The sequence below is a fragment of the Eptatretus burgeri genome, chromosome 13 (assembly GCF_056783735.1).
Source record: "Eptatretus burgeri isolate ZD-2024b chromosome 13, Ebu_testis_v1, whole genome shotgun sequence".
NCBI lineage: Eukaryota > Metazoa > Chordata > Myxini > Myxiniformes > Myxinidae > Eptatretus > Eptatretus burgeri.
This window is the reverse complement of record NC_140973.1, coordinates 15,052,645-15,064,137: the sequence shown is the minus strand read 5'-3', so window position 1 is coordinate 15,064,137 and position 11,493 is coordinate 15,052,645. Positions and strand designations below refer to the sequence as shown.

The window sequence follows — 11,493 nt, the reverse complement described above, 5'->3', positions numbered from 1 at the left end:
TCTGAACCACCGGAGATTGAAAGATGAAGATCAACGAAACATTGATCACCTAAACTTAACGACACTATCTTAACCAAATGAAAAATTAATTGTGAGACCTCAAAACGTTTCTGTACCAAAGGTGGTGGTGGTGGTGGAGTGCGTGGTTGACGCACACATGGATGGATTAAACGTGACACACCGTCCTGATAACCTGAGAGCTTATCGCTCACGGGTAAATGGTCTCCAGGAAGATAACCGATCTCAGGACAACATCCACGTAAATAAATGGTAATTCAAAGCCGTTCGAGGATCCGGTGTTTTCTTTGGAAACATGGCCTGTCGTCCCCGCGGAGCATTAATCAGGAACAGCTGTGGACACTAACGACCCCCGCCCCCCCCAACCACGTGACCCGAAGATTGAGGTCTAACCCGATTACCCTTTCCAGATAAATTTTGAAAAGGTGGGGAACGTCTTACTAAAGGTCTTACCACTCCTCGCGCCCTTTTCACACCATGTTCGATGCGCGCTCTGTGGGGCCACCTCGGTTGACCCTCGGGGTCCGGGGTCGACTCCTTGCAGCGATCTTGATGATATTAACCGCCTTGGCGCGCCTCTCGGAGTCCGCGGTGTTGGAGCAAGGGGCCGAGCGGGAGGCGCTGGAGGAACGGATTTTACGGGTTCTGGGCCTGGAGGGGAGACCGCGGCCGAGCGTCCTCCGCCGTGCGGCGCCGCCCATCATGCTCCGACGGTTCCGCGGGCAAGGAGCTGCTGACAACGACGGCGTGAGAGGTTCCGGCTCCTCGTGCGAGCGGGGACACGTCCTCCGGCACGTGGCCGACAAAGGTGGTTAATTGATAACAATTACTAGTACGACTATTGGTGAGTTATGTGGTTCATCGTGTCCCTAGGAAATGGCATTCCATGTTTATGGCACTCGGACAAAAAGCGGAGCATTGTTATTGTTAATTATTTCCATGCTCGTCCTCGTGAACCTCCTATCCTGTCTCCTGTTGAATTGGTTTAAATTACATTTTAAATAATAACGGAGAAGAACAAGAAAAGGAGCAATCATAGATTGCAGACCCTTGCCAGGACTTTTGTGTACCGGTGTGTTATGTAATGAATAGAAGACATAACTGGAACTGCCACTTTTATAACAGCTGGCAGTGATGACCGGGTACCAAGACCTCCCACTTTGATTGGACACCTGGCCCTGACCCATGACGTTTTTAAAAAATTATTATTCAATTAAACTTAAAAATTAGATTAAAATAAATTCAAATCAAATGGAAGACTGAATATTAAGAGTCCTGCATTGGAGTAATCGGAAGGAACCCAAACAAGCAAAAATCAAAGATTAAGTTATCAGGAGGAACCTGGACAGGATTCGCACGTCAGATGCTACTCCTCTACCCTAAAACCCATCCAGGCACAGCCAAGTGAGCCTTATTCAAAGAAAAAAAAAATCAAAACAAAATAAACAAGCTCAAATGAGCTAAGATCCTCGTCCTCTTAATGATGACGTCATAAAAACGAATATGACGTCATTCTGATTTATCAGGTTTGCGATAATTCATCTCTGCTAATGCCCTGTTCAATTCCCTCAAACAGAATTCAAAAAGCTTGCCTCGTTTCGAAGATAATGGTATAGGTGATTTCCATTAGCGGCGATATTATGACGTCAACTTTTTTTCTAGGAAGAATTTCCCAAATCGGAGATGGTTACTGTCTGCGCGTGGGCTTTCTGCATATACATGGCAAGTTTCACGAAGATCCGATGAAAACTCTGGGTTGTGAAACAAAAATGTCAAAAAAATAGGAATGAAGTCATAAACATTGATATGACATCATAGTGATGCATCATATGTGCGGAAATTCATCTCTGCTAATGCCCTGTTCGATTCCCGCAAACAGAATTCAAAAAGCTTGCCTAGTTTCGGAGATAATTTTTTAGGCGATTTCTGTTAGCGGAGATATTTTGACGTCGTAACTTTTTTTTCTAGGAGGAATTTTCAAAATCGGAGATGGTTACTGTCTGCGCAGGGTATTTTTACATGTATACGCCAAGTTTCAGGAAGTTTCGATGAAAACTGTAGGCTGTGAAACAAAAAAGTCCACAAGAAGAAGATTAAGAACAACAACGTGAGTAAGACTTAGAGATCCTCCACGAGGATCTAAATATAAATTGAAAAGAACCCAGATCAAAAAAATAAATAATTCTGGCTGCCAGACCATGCATCCAATCAAGTTGAAATTTAAAACGTGTATTCCTTATCACTAGGAGATCATAATTGTGAAGTTTCAAGTCGATTGATTAAGTAGTTCCAGAGAACATTCTTTCGTATTTACTTCAATCCAAGATGGCTGCCAAACTTTGTGACCCATCTCCAAATCAAACTTGTACACCATTGCCTTGGGGAACATTTGTGTGAAGTTTCCCCTCAATCTGTCCAGCTGTTTTGGAGAAGATATTTATAGGTTTTTGGGGAAATCCAATATGGCTGCCAAACCATGTGGCATGACATATGTGTGAACCTTTTGTTCCTCATGGATAGGCGGTCATACGTGGAAAATGTCACACCGATCTGTTCAGCCACTTCAGAGAAGATTTTTGAAGGTTAAAAAACTACTAATCTATCTATAATTCCAGCTGTGTGTGTGTGTGTGTGTGAGTGTGAGTGTGAGTGTGTGTGTGTGTGTGTGTGTGTGTGTGTGTGTGTGTGTGTGTGTGTGTGTGTGTGTGTGTGTGTGTGTGTGTGTGTGTGTGTGTGTGTGTGTGTGTGTGTGTGTGTGTGTGTGTGTGTGTGTGTGTGTGTGTGAGTGTGAGTGTGAGTGTGAGACAGAGAGACACACCGTTGTTTCTCGACAACCACTGATCCAATCTAATTGAAACTTGCCAGGTATATTGCTGGGGCCCTGTGGATGTGCCTTTTAAAGGTTTGATATTAATCAGACAAGTGGTTCCCAAGTTATGGCCATTTATTTACCAAACCAATGACAGGACACGTTGCTGCGTCGGAGTGGCCGATGGGGGGGAAAGGGCACCATTTAGTTACCAATGACAGAACACGTTGCTGCGTAGGCGTGGTCGTTGGGGAAGAGATCCTCAGCCGCGTTCCCCATTACGGGTTACAACGTAGGACTTCTGGATAGTGATGACTTGCTGTATTCTAATAATTTCTCGATTTTTTTTTTTCTGCGCATTTATAGATAAACAAGCTGGTAGGCGACATGGGTGGTCGCTACATAATTGTATACTAGTCGTACAGTTTTTGACAGATCAGGCTGAAAATTTTTGACAGAGGTTGATTATAGTGCGCATAAAAGCATGGAAGCCGATTTTATTTATTTTTTTATTTTTATTTTTTGATTCTTGAAAAAATTAAATTTTTTAGGATTTTTCAAAAATTTCAAAGTCCCGTTGCTAGGCAACGGTGGCGTCCATAGCAACTGTGCGCAAAAGCATACAACTAGATCCTGGTATGAACCTACCTGTCAAGTTTCATCAAAATTGGTTGACTCCTCTGGCCTCCAGAGCTGTCCATTACATACAAACATACAGACAGATGGAAAACCTGAGAATAACGGTAGTCTCGCGACCACCCAACACAATGCCCCAATCCAGTCGTCGTTTACGAGAGCGAAGGAACGACCTGTCGTTTGAAAGTTTTTTTTTTTTTTTGCACGTAGGCCACGCACGTACGAGCAAAGGAACGGCCTGTGTGGTTGTTGTTTCTGGCATGCGGTTTGAAAGATTAATATATACATTTTTTTGCACGTACGGCCATGCACGTATGGGCACACACTAGTAATAATAAATAAATAAATAACAATGCTAAGTCATGTGACTGTCATTTTTTTTTTCCGTGGACCATTTTATCCCTAGATGACCCTTGAAATTTTTCATGCTGATCAGAGGTAGCATTCTACATATGCAATTATGACGTCATAACGAAGGCACCTACGACATCATTAAAAAAGAAATCACATTCCCCATGAGGAGTACTTGCCCTGTGCCAAGTTTCATTTTTTTCCTTGGTGCAGTTTCAGAGATTTGGTCCAAAGATTTTTTTCCAACATCGATACCACATCACGTGACCAATGACGTCATAATTATCATTAAAACATTTCTGAGTAGTCGCACCTATGGTGAAAATTTCGTCTATCTGACAAGCGGTTGTGGAGAAAAACATGAAAGTTCTGTGTGGACAAACAAAGACAAACACAGCCTCCTTCGGTGAGGGTAATAGAACGGTACGCAGTGGAGTGCACACCTCCACCAGGCTGAACAGTTTACGTTTTGTATCCCACTGAGAGACCAGATCTGGATTCGGACCTGAACCAAAATCTTATTGTATTGTTCTCGTCACCTAACCAACTCATGCACCAAATGTTGTCCGAATCCACCCGTAACTTTTTCAGATATTGTGCTTTGTATTGTTTTTGCTCGATCATCTCAATGATGAAAAATCACTGTAAATATTCTGATGCAGATCCGAATCTTCACCAAAATCGAATCATTTCGTCCTTGTCACACACCCAACCACTCCACCAAATTTCCTCTGAATCCGTCCATAACTTTTAAGAGATATCCTGCTCACAGTGACAGACAGACAGGGGTGAAAAACAACCTCAGAACACCTTTGGCGGCGAAGGTAATACTGTTACGGGGCCGGGTATCGGTGGCGAGCACGACCGCGAGAGGGAGCAGTCGAGTCGGCTCCACCGAACACACCAGAATTGAGGTCGTGCCTTTTGGATAAGTCCGAAAGGCACGGGTCCCTTACTGGACCATGAATCGCCAATAATTCGACCGCGTGGGGTAGGGTCAATTGCCAAACTTCAATATACCTAATTACCCACACGGACAAAGCTACCGGGGAATTCACACCCTCGACGGACCTCGACCGGAACGAGCCGTGACCGAGCCCGAACCGTGTGTAACCCGAGCGGAGATTACCAAGGCCCGTCGGACCAAATGAACAATTTATGGCCTCGCTATTTCTCAACACACACCGTGCCAAGCCAATGAAAGAAACACAGAAACGAGCTGGAACATTTAACAAAAGGGATATTTATTTATAATGGGGCAGGGGAGCACGCAAGAAGGCAGAGTTAACCGAATACTGAAGGAATAGCAATTTATGTACAAGCACTTATGCAGTTTCACTTAATAGAGTGGCGCCACAAACACACACACATTTACACCCAAAGAGAAACAGACCCGTCAGGTCTTTATCGGAGCCTCCAGCTCGAGGAAAGGCGAGCTGGAGGTCAGAGCCTATTCTCGGACCTCTCCGCTTCGTGCAGTCTTCGACGATCCGGCGTGGCAGGACTCGAACCCGCCACACAATGCCGCTCCAAGCCCAGGCAGGCGATCCTCGCGGGACAGGCTCGCAGGCACACAGGCCACAAGAGAAGACGCTCTGTTGGTGGGACGCCAGGAAAGCGACGACTGGCTTCAGAAGACCACCAGACATCCGAAGACCAGCAGACAATTCTCAACTCTCTCAAGACCAGAAAACAACTCTCAACAACAACCAGCCATTTGGCCCACACGCACTTCTTATCCCCCGCTCGCACTCCCTCATTGGGCAGAGAGAACGCTCTATGCCCATATTTGGAGCCAAGCCAGAATGAATCGCTTGTGCCCATATTTGGGGCTAAGCCAGCACACCAACGTCCAGTGAAACCCCGCCGAGCACACTGGACTCCGTCCACGTACGTGCTGACACGCACGCGTGCAATGGTGCCGGTGGATGATGGTGGAAGGAAGCGAAGGCAGGTGTCGTTGTGGTTGTTGGTAATTTAAATCCTACATCAAAATAACTCACGGCGCACGTACAATTAATCACCCATTAAACATAGGACGGGACCCTAACTAGAAACACATACTTACCGATATAGCTGATCTATAGGACCTGGCTGTTGTGTGCAGTAAGCTTCCAAATTCGCAACAATACACCCTTGCTTGGTTTATGATTTGTAGGTCTAGATTGTATTCGTGAGGGTCCAATTAAGTTTACTGGTGAATGAAATTTAAAAACAAATAAAATATGATCTGCATTGCAAAATACCTGATATATAGAGATTAGCATCTCGTACTAAAATACACAATTTGATGTCTGCCTGTCTGATGGCGATGCATTCGGTCGTTACTTGTCCAATCTAAACCAAACGTGCCAGGGGAACTAATCGTCGAAAGACGAAGCTTGTAGCTCCTTGGTTTCCACCTCCCCCCGAGGGTTCCGATGGTGAGGCCACCCACACCCCAACCTGCATGATACATCCCGCACATAATGCTGACTGTTTTTGGTTCAACTTCCTCCCGACTTTCCTTAAATGTACTTGCTCTTACCACCCCCCCCCACCCCCATCCCCAACTAAAAAAACCCCTCCAATTCATCGTTTTGAGAGCATTTTCGTTTCAGAGATGTATAAACTTGCATTTTCCACGTGTAACAGATGACCTCGGGGTGAGTAAATGCAAGTTTGTAAAAGTTATTTTAACTGACATTATGAGGTAATCATTATTATATGTACTGTACTTTACTTGATACACAACTTTCTGCAGGTGTACCTTTGCATCCAGGCCGATGGACGACCCCAAAACTTTGCCTTGTTCGCCGACTGCAGTTTGACCTGAATGGTGTTTCCTCGAGTGAAGTGCTCAGCTCCGCGTCGTTGCACCTCAATGTCCCTCTTTCCTCGTATGCACCTGAGGCTGTGCACCGCCGATATTCCCTGGAGTTCCACCACGTCCCCAAACATGGGACACTGTGGGAGAATGGATTGGCAGACGTCACAATGGGAGTCGATAAGCCCGAGCATGTTTTGCCATGGCTCGGTGATCGACCAATGGCATCTCTGTCGGCACAACTCTATCAAGGGTCTGTATCTCTTGATGTCAGCACACCTGTAGCGCACCACATGCAGACTATGCAGCAGTCCCTCGATCTGTACCTTGCGGTTCGTCTGAATGAGTCTGTAAAGCGAGAGATGAGGGCACGCAAAGGAACTACTGATGTATCCGCCATGTGTGGATCGATCGCGACAGACCTCAATGTGTCATTGCTCGTTTCATCATTCGATGCCGGTCACTGTCGAGGTTCTTCCGATCGCAGCCGCCGTGGAGCACCAGCCAATGAACCTTTTCAAGAATCCGGTCTTCAACACGCGGTCTCCCCAAGCAATGTGTGCAAACGCCGCCGGTTGTACATTGACTTTCGCGACGTGGAGTGGCAGGACTGGATCATCGCGCCACAGGGTTACATGGCTAACTATTGTGCGGGTGAGTGTCCCTATCCACTGAGTCAGCGGTTGAATTCCAGCAACCACGCGGTTTTGCAGACACTCATGCGTGGAGCCGATCCTGATGGTACTCCACAACCCTGCTGTGTGCCTGTGCGTCTGTCACCCATTTCCATGCTGTACTACGACAATGGCGACAATGTCGTGTTGAGACATTATGAAGATATGGTTGTTGATGAGTGTGGTTGTCGCTGACCTGAAATTGAGGTGCAATGTGTGGAGTGTACTTTACTGTTGTTGAACTTTACATGTAGAATATACAGTTGTAGAAAATGAAAAATTTAATTTCCTGGTGTGGACTTTTCAGGGTTCAACATTGAGCTTCCATGTGCAGTGGAGAGGGATGTGACTGCCATTGTTTGTTTGGTTTTTGCAGTTCTGTCCATTCATGTACATTGCTCTGCCCAAAGTGGAGGAAAATATGGAAGACCAGTTACAAGTAAAAACCCCCACTTGAATTGTTTAAAAATAATAATAAATCTGAATTTAAATGGCCAGATGCATTGTAGGAGAATACACATGCAGGTGCAGCAGATGAGGGAAGGAAGCCATGGCTCTCATTCTTCCCTTACCTGTGGAGCATGTGCAGCTACAGTTGTCCTGCCAGTGCCTCATATTTGTTTGATTAGCTTGGTCAATGTGGACAAACGATCTACATCCTGAAAGTCAGGTCACACCATGGATTGAGAGAGCTTGCATGTCCTTGAGGATACGAGATACGGTCCAAGCCAAGGAGGAGTGTCAGGGTCTTCAACGACTTGTGCCGGTACGAGACGGAACTCCGTGAGTGGCCTGTCAGGCTGCAGCTTTGCTGACCCCAAAATATACACCCTGTGTGAGGGTGATCAAGCATTGCAGAACACCAGCGCCTTGACATGTTGAATTGGAGACATTGTGAGCTGAACGTCATCCTTTCCCTCTCAAATCTTTCACATTTACAACCTACATGTTGTGATCCAAGAGCAAGAAGGAAAAGAACGGAATTAATAGTCGATATCTCTGTGTCCACTCGCTTGTTCTGTTTGAAATATTTAAAAATTAAAAAAAATCTGTGCAGTTGTATTAGATACATGATTACAAGCCTCGTTAACATTATATAATACCTGCACGATTAGGTAACACACAACCTGCGTGATTCCAAATGCAGTAACCCAAATCCAAGAATCGCAAACTATCGGCTGATGACCGACCTGGAAATGGAGCTTATAAATAGTTTATATATTTTGTAACTGCACTATGCATGTCCACGGTCCAAGGTTGATCATGTAAATAATTGTTTTTAACGAGTTAATTTAGTACATTTAAACAAAAACGTCTTGGCCACTCTTGACTTGCAGTAACTTAACATCAATAATTAAGCTGGCTGTCCCATTTTGTACTCATGGATATTATCTCACCTACTTTTCGAATCAGATTATTCTTCTTCGTTAGTATGCAGCATGAGGCTGCTGGATGACATTGGCCGAGGGCACAGTCATCCCACTGATGCCATACCCTCTGCTGGTTAATGGAGGAATTTGTTCAGAGTGCCGGTGATGGCTCACCTACTCTTCATGAAGGACACTGTGGGATCTTTAACGTCCACCAATGAATACTGGCAGATGGTGACCCATGTTTAACGTCCATCCGAGGGAAGGCACACACATTGATAAATCACCTTGCCTGTGAAGCACCAGGATAAGAGTTTATAGCTGGGTCGGGACTCAAACCCAGGCCAGACAGCTTAAAGGTGAGTGCTCGTACTTCTTAGCCATCCTATCAACCGCTTTCGATCAGATGATGTGCTGGGTATTGCTGCTTGTAGTGGGTGTGTAAACGTAACTGTACAGCGATGTGCTCTCCCCCTTATACCTGTCCAAATGCCAACTCCAGAATGGTGGGATTCATTTTGTGCAAAAAGTCGAAATCGATTATCATTTTCAGAAATATTCAAGCACTTTGGTAAAAGTGAAACCTTCGATATGCCTTGCAAGATCCAATTTTAACATAAATTCCTGGTTTGTATACCATGACGAAACGATGTACACCGATGCATAGATTATATGGTTCATTCTTGAAATTGTTCTGTTCTTTCAGGAGCCCATTGATACATGTGTAAGATGATGTCCACAATTGTCCTAGTTTTACATTTATGCCTTCTTGCATTCAAATACTGAATGTCGCTACAGTCGTGGCCAAAAATATTAGCACCCTTGTACTTTTTTTCAAATAATGCACCATTTCTTCCAGAAAATTGTTGTAATTAAAAAATCTTTTGGTATCCATGGATGTATTTCTTTGGTTTACAGAACAAAACAAAACAAAACAAAACAAAAAAAGCTGAAGATAAAAAAAAAAACTTTGCTTATTCCACACAGAAATCCTAAAGTGGCCTGGACAATATTATTGGCACCTTTTAGAAGTTGTGAGAATTATATTTCAAGCAGGTGATTCTCCTTTATTTTGGAATTGAACTCACTTGTGGTGAGTTGCAGGTGCCTGCAATATAAAAATCCTCATTTAACCAGTTTCGATAGAGAAAAGGAATCATTCTACCGTTTTGTGTCACTGTGTGCACCACAATGAGCACGGAGAATCAGACACAAGATTGTAGCCAAGCCTGGACAACCTCAAGTCCACAAGTCCATCTCCAGAGACCTTGATGTTCCTGTGTCCACCATACATAATGTTTTCATATCAGGAAGTTTAAGGCTCATGGCACTGTTGCTAACCTCCCTCGACGTGGCTGCAAGAGAAAACTTGATCGAAGATTGCAGCAAATGATTGTTTGAATTGTGGAGAAAGCACCTCAATCAACTGCCAAACAGATTCAAGATGATCTTCAGACACAAGATACGACGGTTTCAATTCGCACCATCCAACGCCCAACTCGATGAAAGGGGGTTCAATGGTGGGAGACCCAGAAGGACCCCACTGCTGAGAGAGATATACGAAAGCCTGACTGGAGTTTGCCAAAACACAACTGAACAAGCCAAAATCATTCTGTGAGAATGTCCTGTGGACATGACACCAAATTAGAGCTTTTTGGTAAAGTACATCATCTCTGTTTACAAAAAACAAAATGATGCCTTCAAAGAAAAGAACACCTTCCCTACAGTCAAACATGGAGGAGGTTCAGTGATGTTTTGGGGTTGCTGTGCATTTCTGGGAGAAATGGAGCACTGGGCACCTTGAATGTGCGCACAGCATCATGAAATCAGATTACCAAAGTATTTTGCAGCGCAACGTTCAACCTCATGTCAGAAAGCTGAGTCTCCATCGAAGGTTAAGGGTCTTGCAGCAGGACAATGACTCCCACCTCAAAAAGCACCCAGGAATGGTTCAACACAAAACGCTGAACTATCCTGAAGTGGCCAGCAATGAGTGCCGATCTCAATCCCATTGAACACCTGTGGGGAGATCTGAAAACAGCAGTTGGGAGAAGGCACCCTTCAAATCTGGGAGAACTGGAGCAGTTTACACAGGAAGAGTGGATCAAACTGCCAGTTGAGAGGTGCAAGAAGCTCATTCATGGATATCGGAAGTGCTCGACTGCAGTTATTTTGTCCAAAGGCTGTGATACCAAATATTAAGTCGAGGGTGTCAATAATTTTGTCAATGCCATTTCTTCTTATTTTCTGATTTTAAAAGGATATATTAAGTTCTGAATCAAAAACAAAAGGTTCTGCATTACAGGGTGATGCAGAGCTGACTGACAGATTTGGATATGCGATAAATGAAACACACAAGGTTTATTATGTTCAAAGCTTGCAATTTTATTATTTATGGTAGATATCAGGAAGGTGGCCTCCACCAGTTGCAGTGCATTGTGTTAGAAAAATAGTCCCACAACCCAAAAAGTTCCCACCCAACCCGTCGGGCAGGTGAGTAGTCTGAAATGTCAGTCAGCTCTGCACCCCCCTGTATCAACAGTGATATAAGGAATTGTGGAGACCAAATACTCGTTATCACTTTCAACTTATTTTTTCGAGAAAATTATGAGTTATTTGAAAAGTGCAAAGGTGCCAATATTTTTGGCCACGACTATATCATATTGAAGCGATCAGTGGCTAACAGGATGGTATAGAAGTAGTCTTTTTATTTCGTATGCAGCACAACGCTGCAGGGTGGAGTTGTTGGCTGAGGGCACGGCTGTGCCACTAATGTAGTGCCCCCTTTAGATTAAGGCAGGAATTTGTAATTTGTTCATTGTGCCGGTG

The 11,493-nt window shown here is 44.4% G+C and overlaps 1 protein-coding gene across 1 annotated transcript; it reads left to right on the top strand.

Annotated features, from left to right (window-relative positions):
• Window positions 1-388: 388 nt before the first annotated feature.
• Window positions 389-7,898, top strand: LOC147013904 (derriere protein-like). Its single transcript, XM_085851242.1, has 2 exons — window positions 389-826; window positions 6,558-7,898. The coding sequence occupies exons 1-2, from the start codon at window positions 496-498 to the stop codon at window positions 7,487-7,489; spliced, it is 1,263 nt and encodes a 420-aa protein (XP_085707368.1). The 5' UTR covers window positions 389-495; the 3' UTR covers window positions 7,490-7,898.
• Window positions 7,899-11,493: the final 3,595 nt, after the last annotated feature.

Coding starts and splice junctions, on each gene's coding strand:
- LOC147013904 (XM_085851242.1), top strand. CDS start 496: ATGTTCGATGCGCGCTCTGTGGGGCCACCTCGGTTGACCCTCGGGGTC. Junction 827..6,557: donor CCGGCACGTGGCCGACAAAG/GTGGTTAATTGA, acceptor AACTTTCTGCAG/GTGTACCTTTGCATCCAGGC.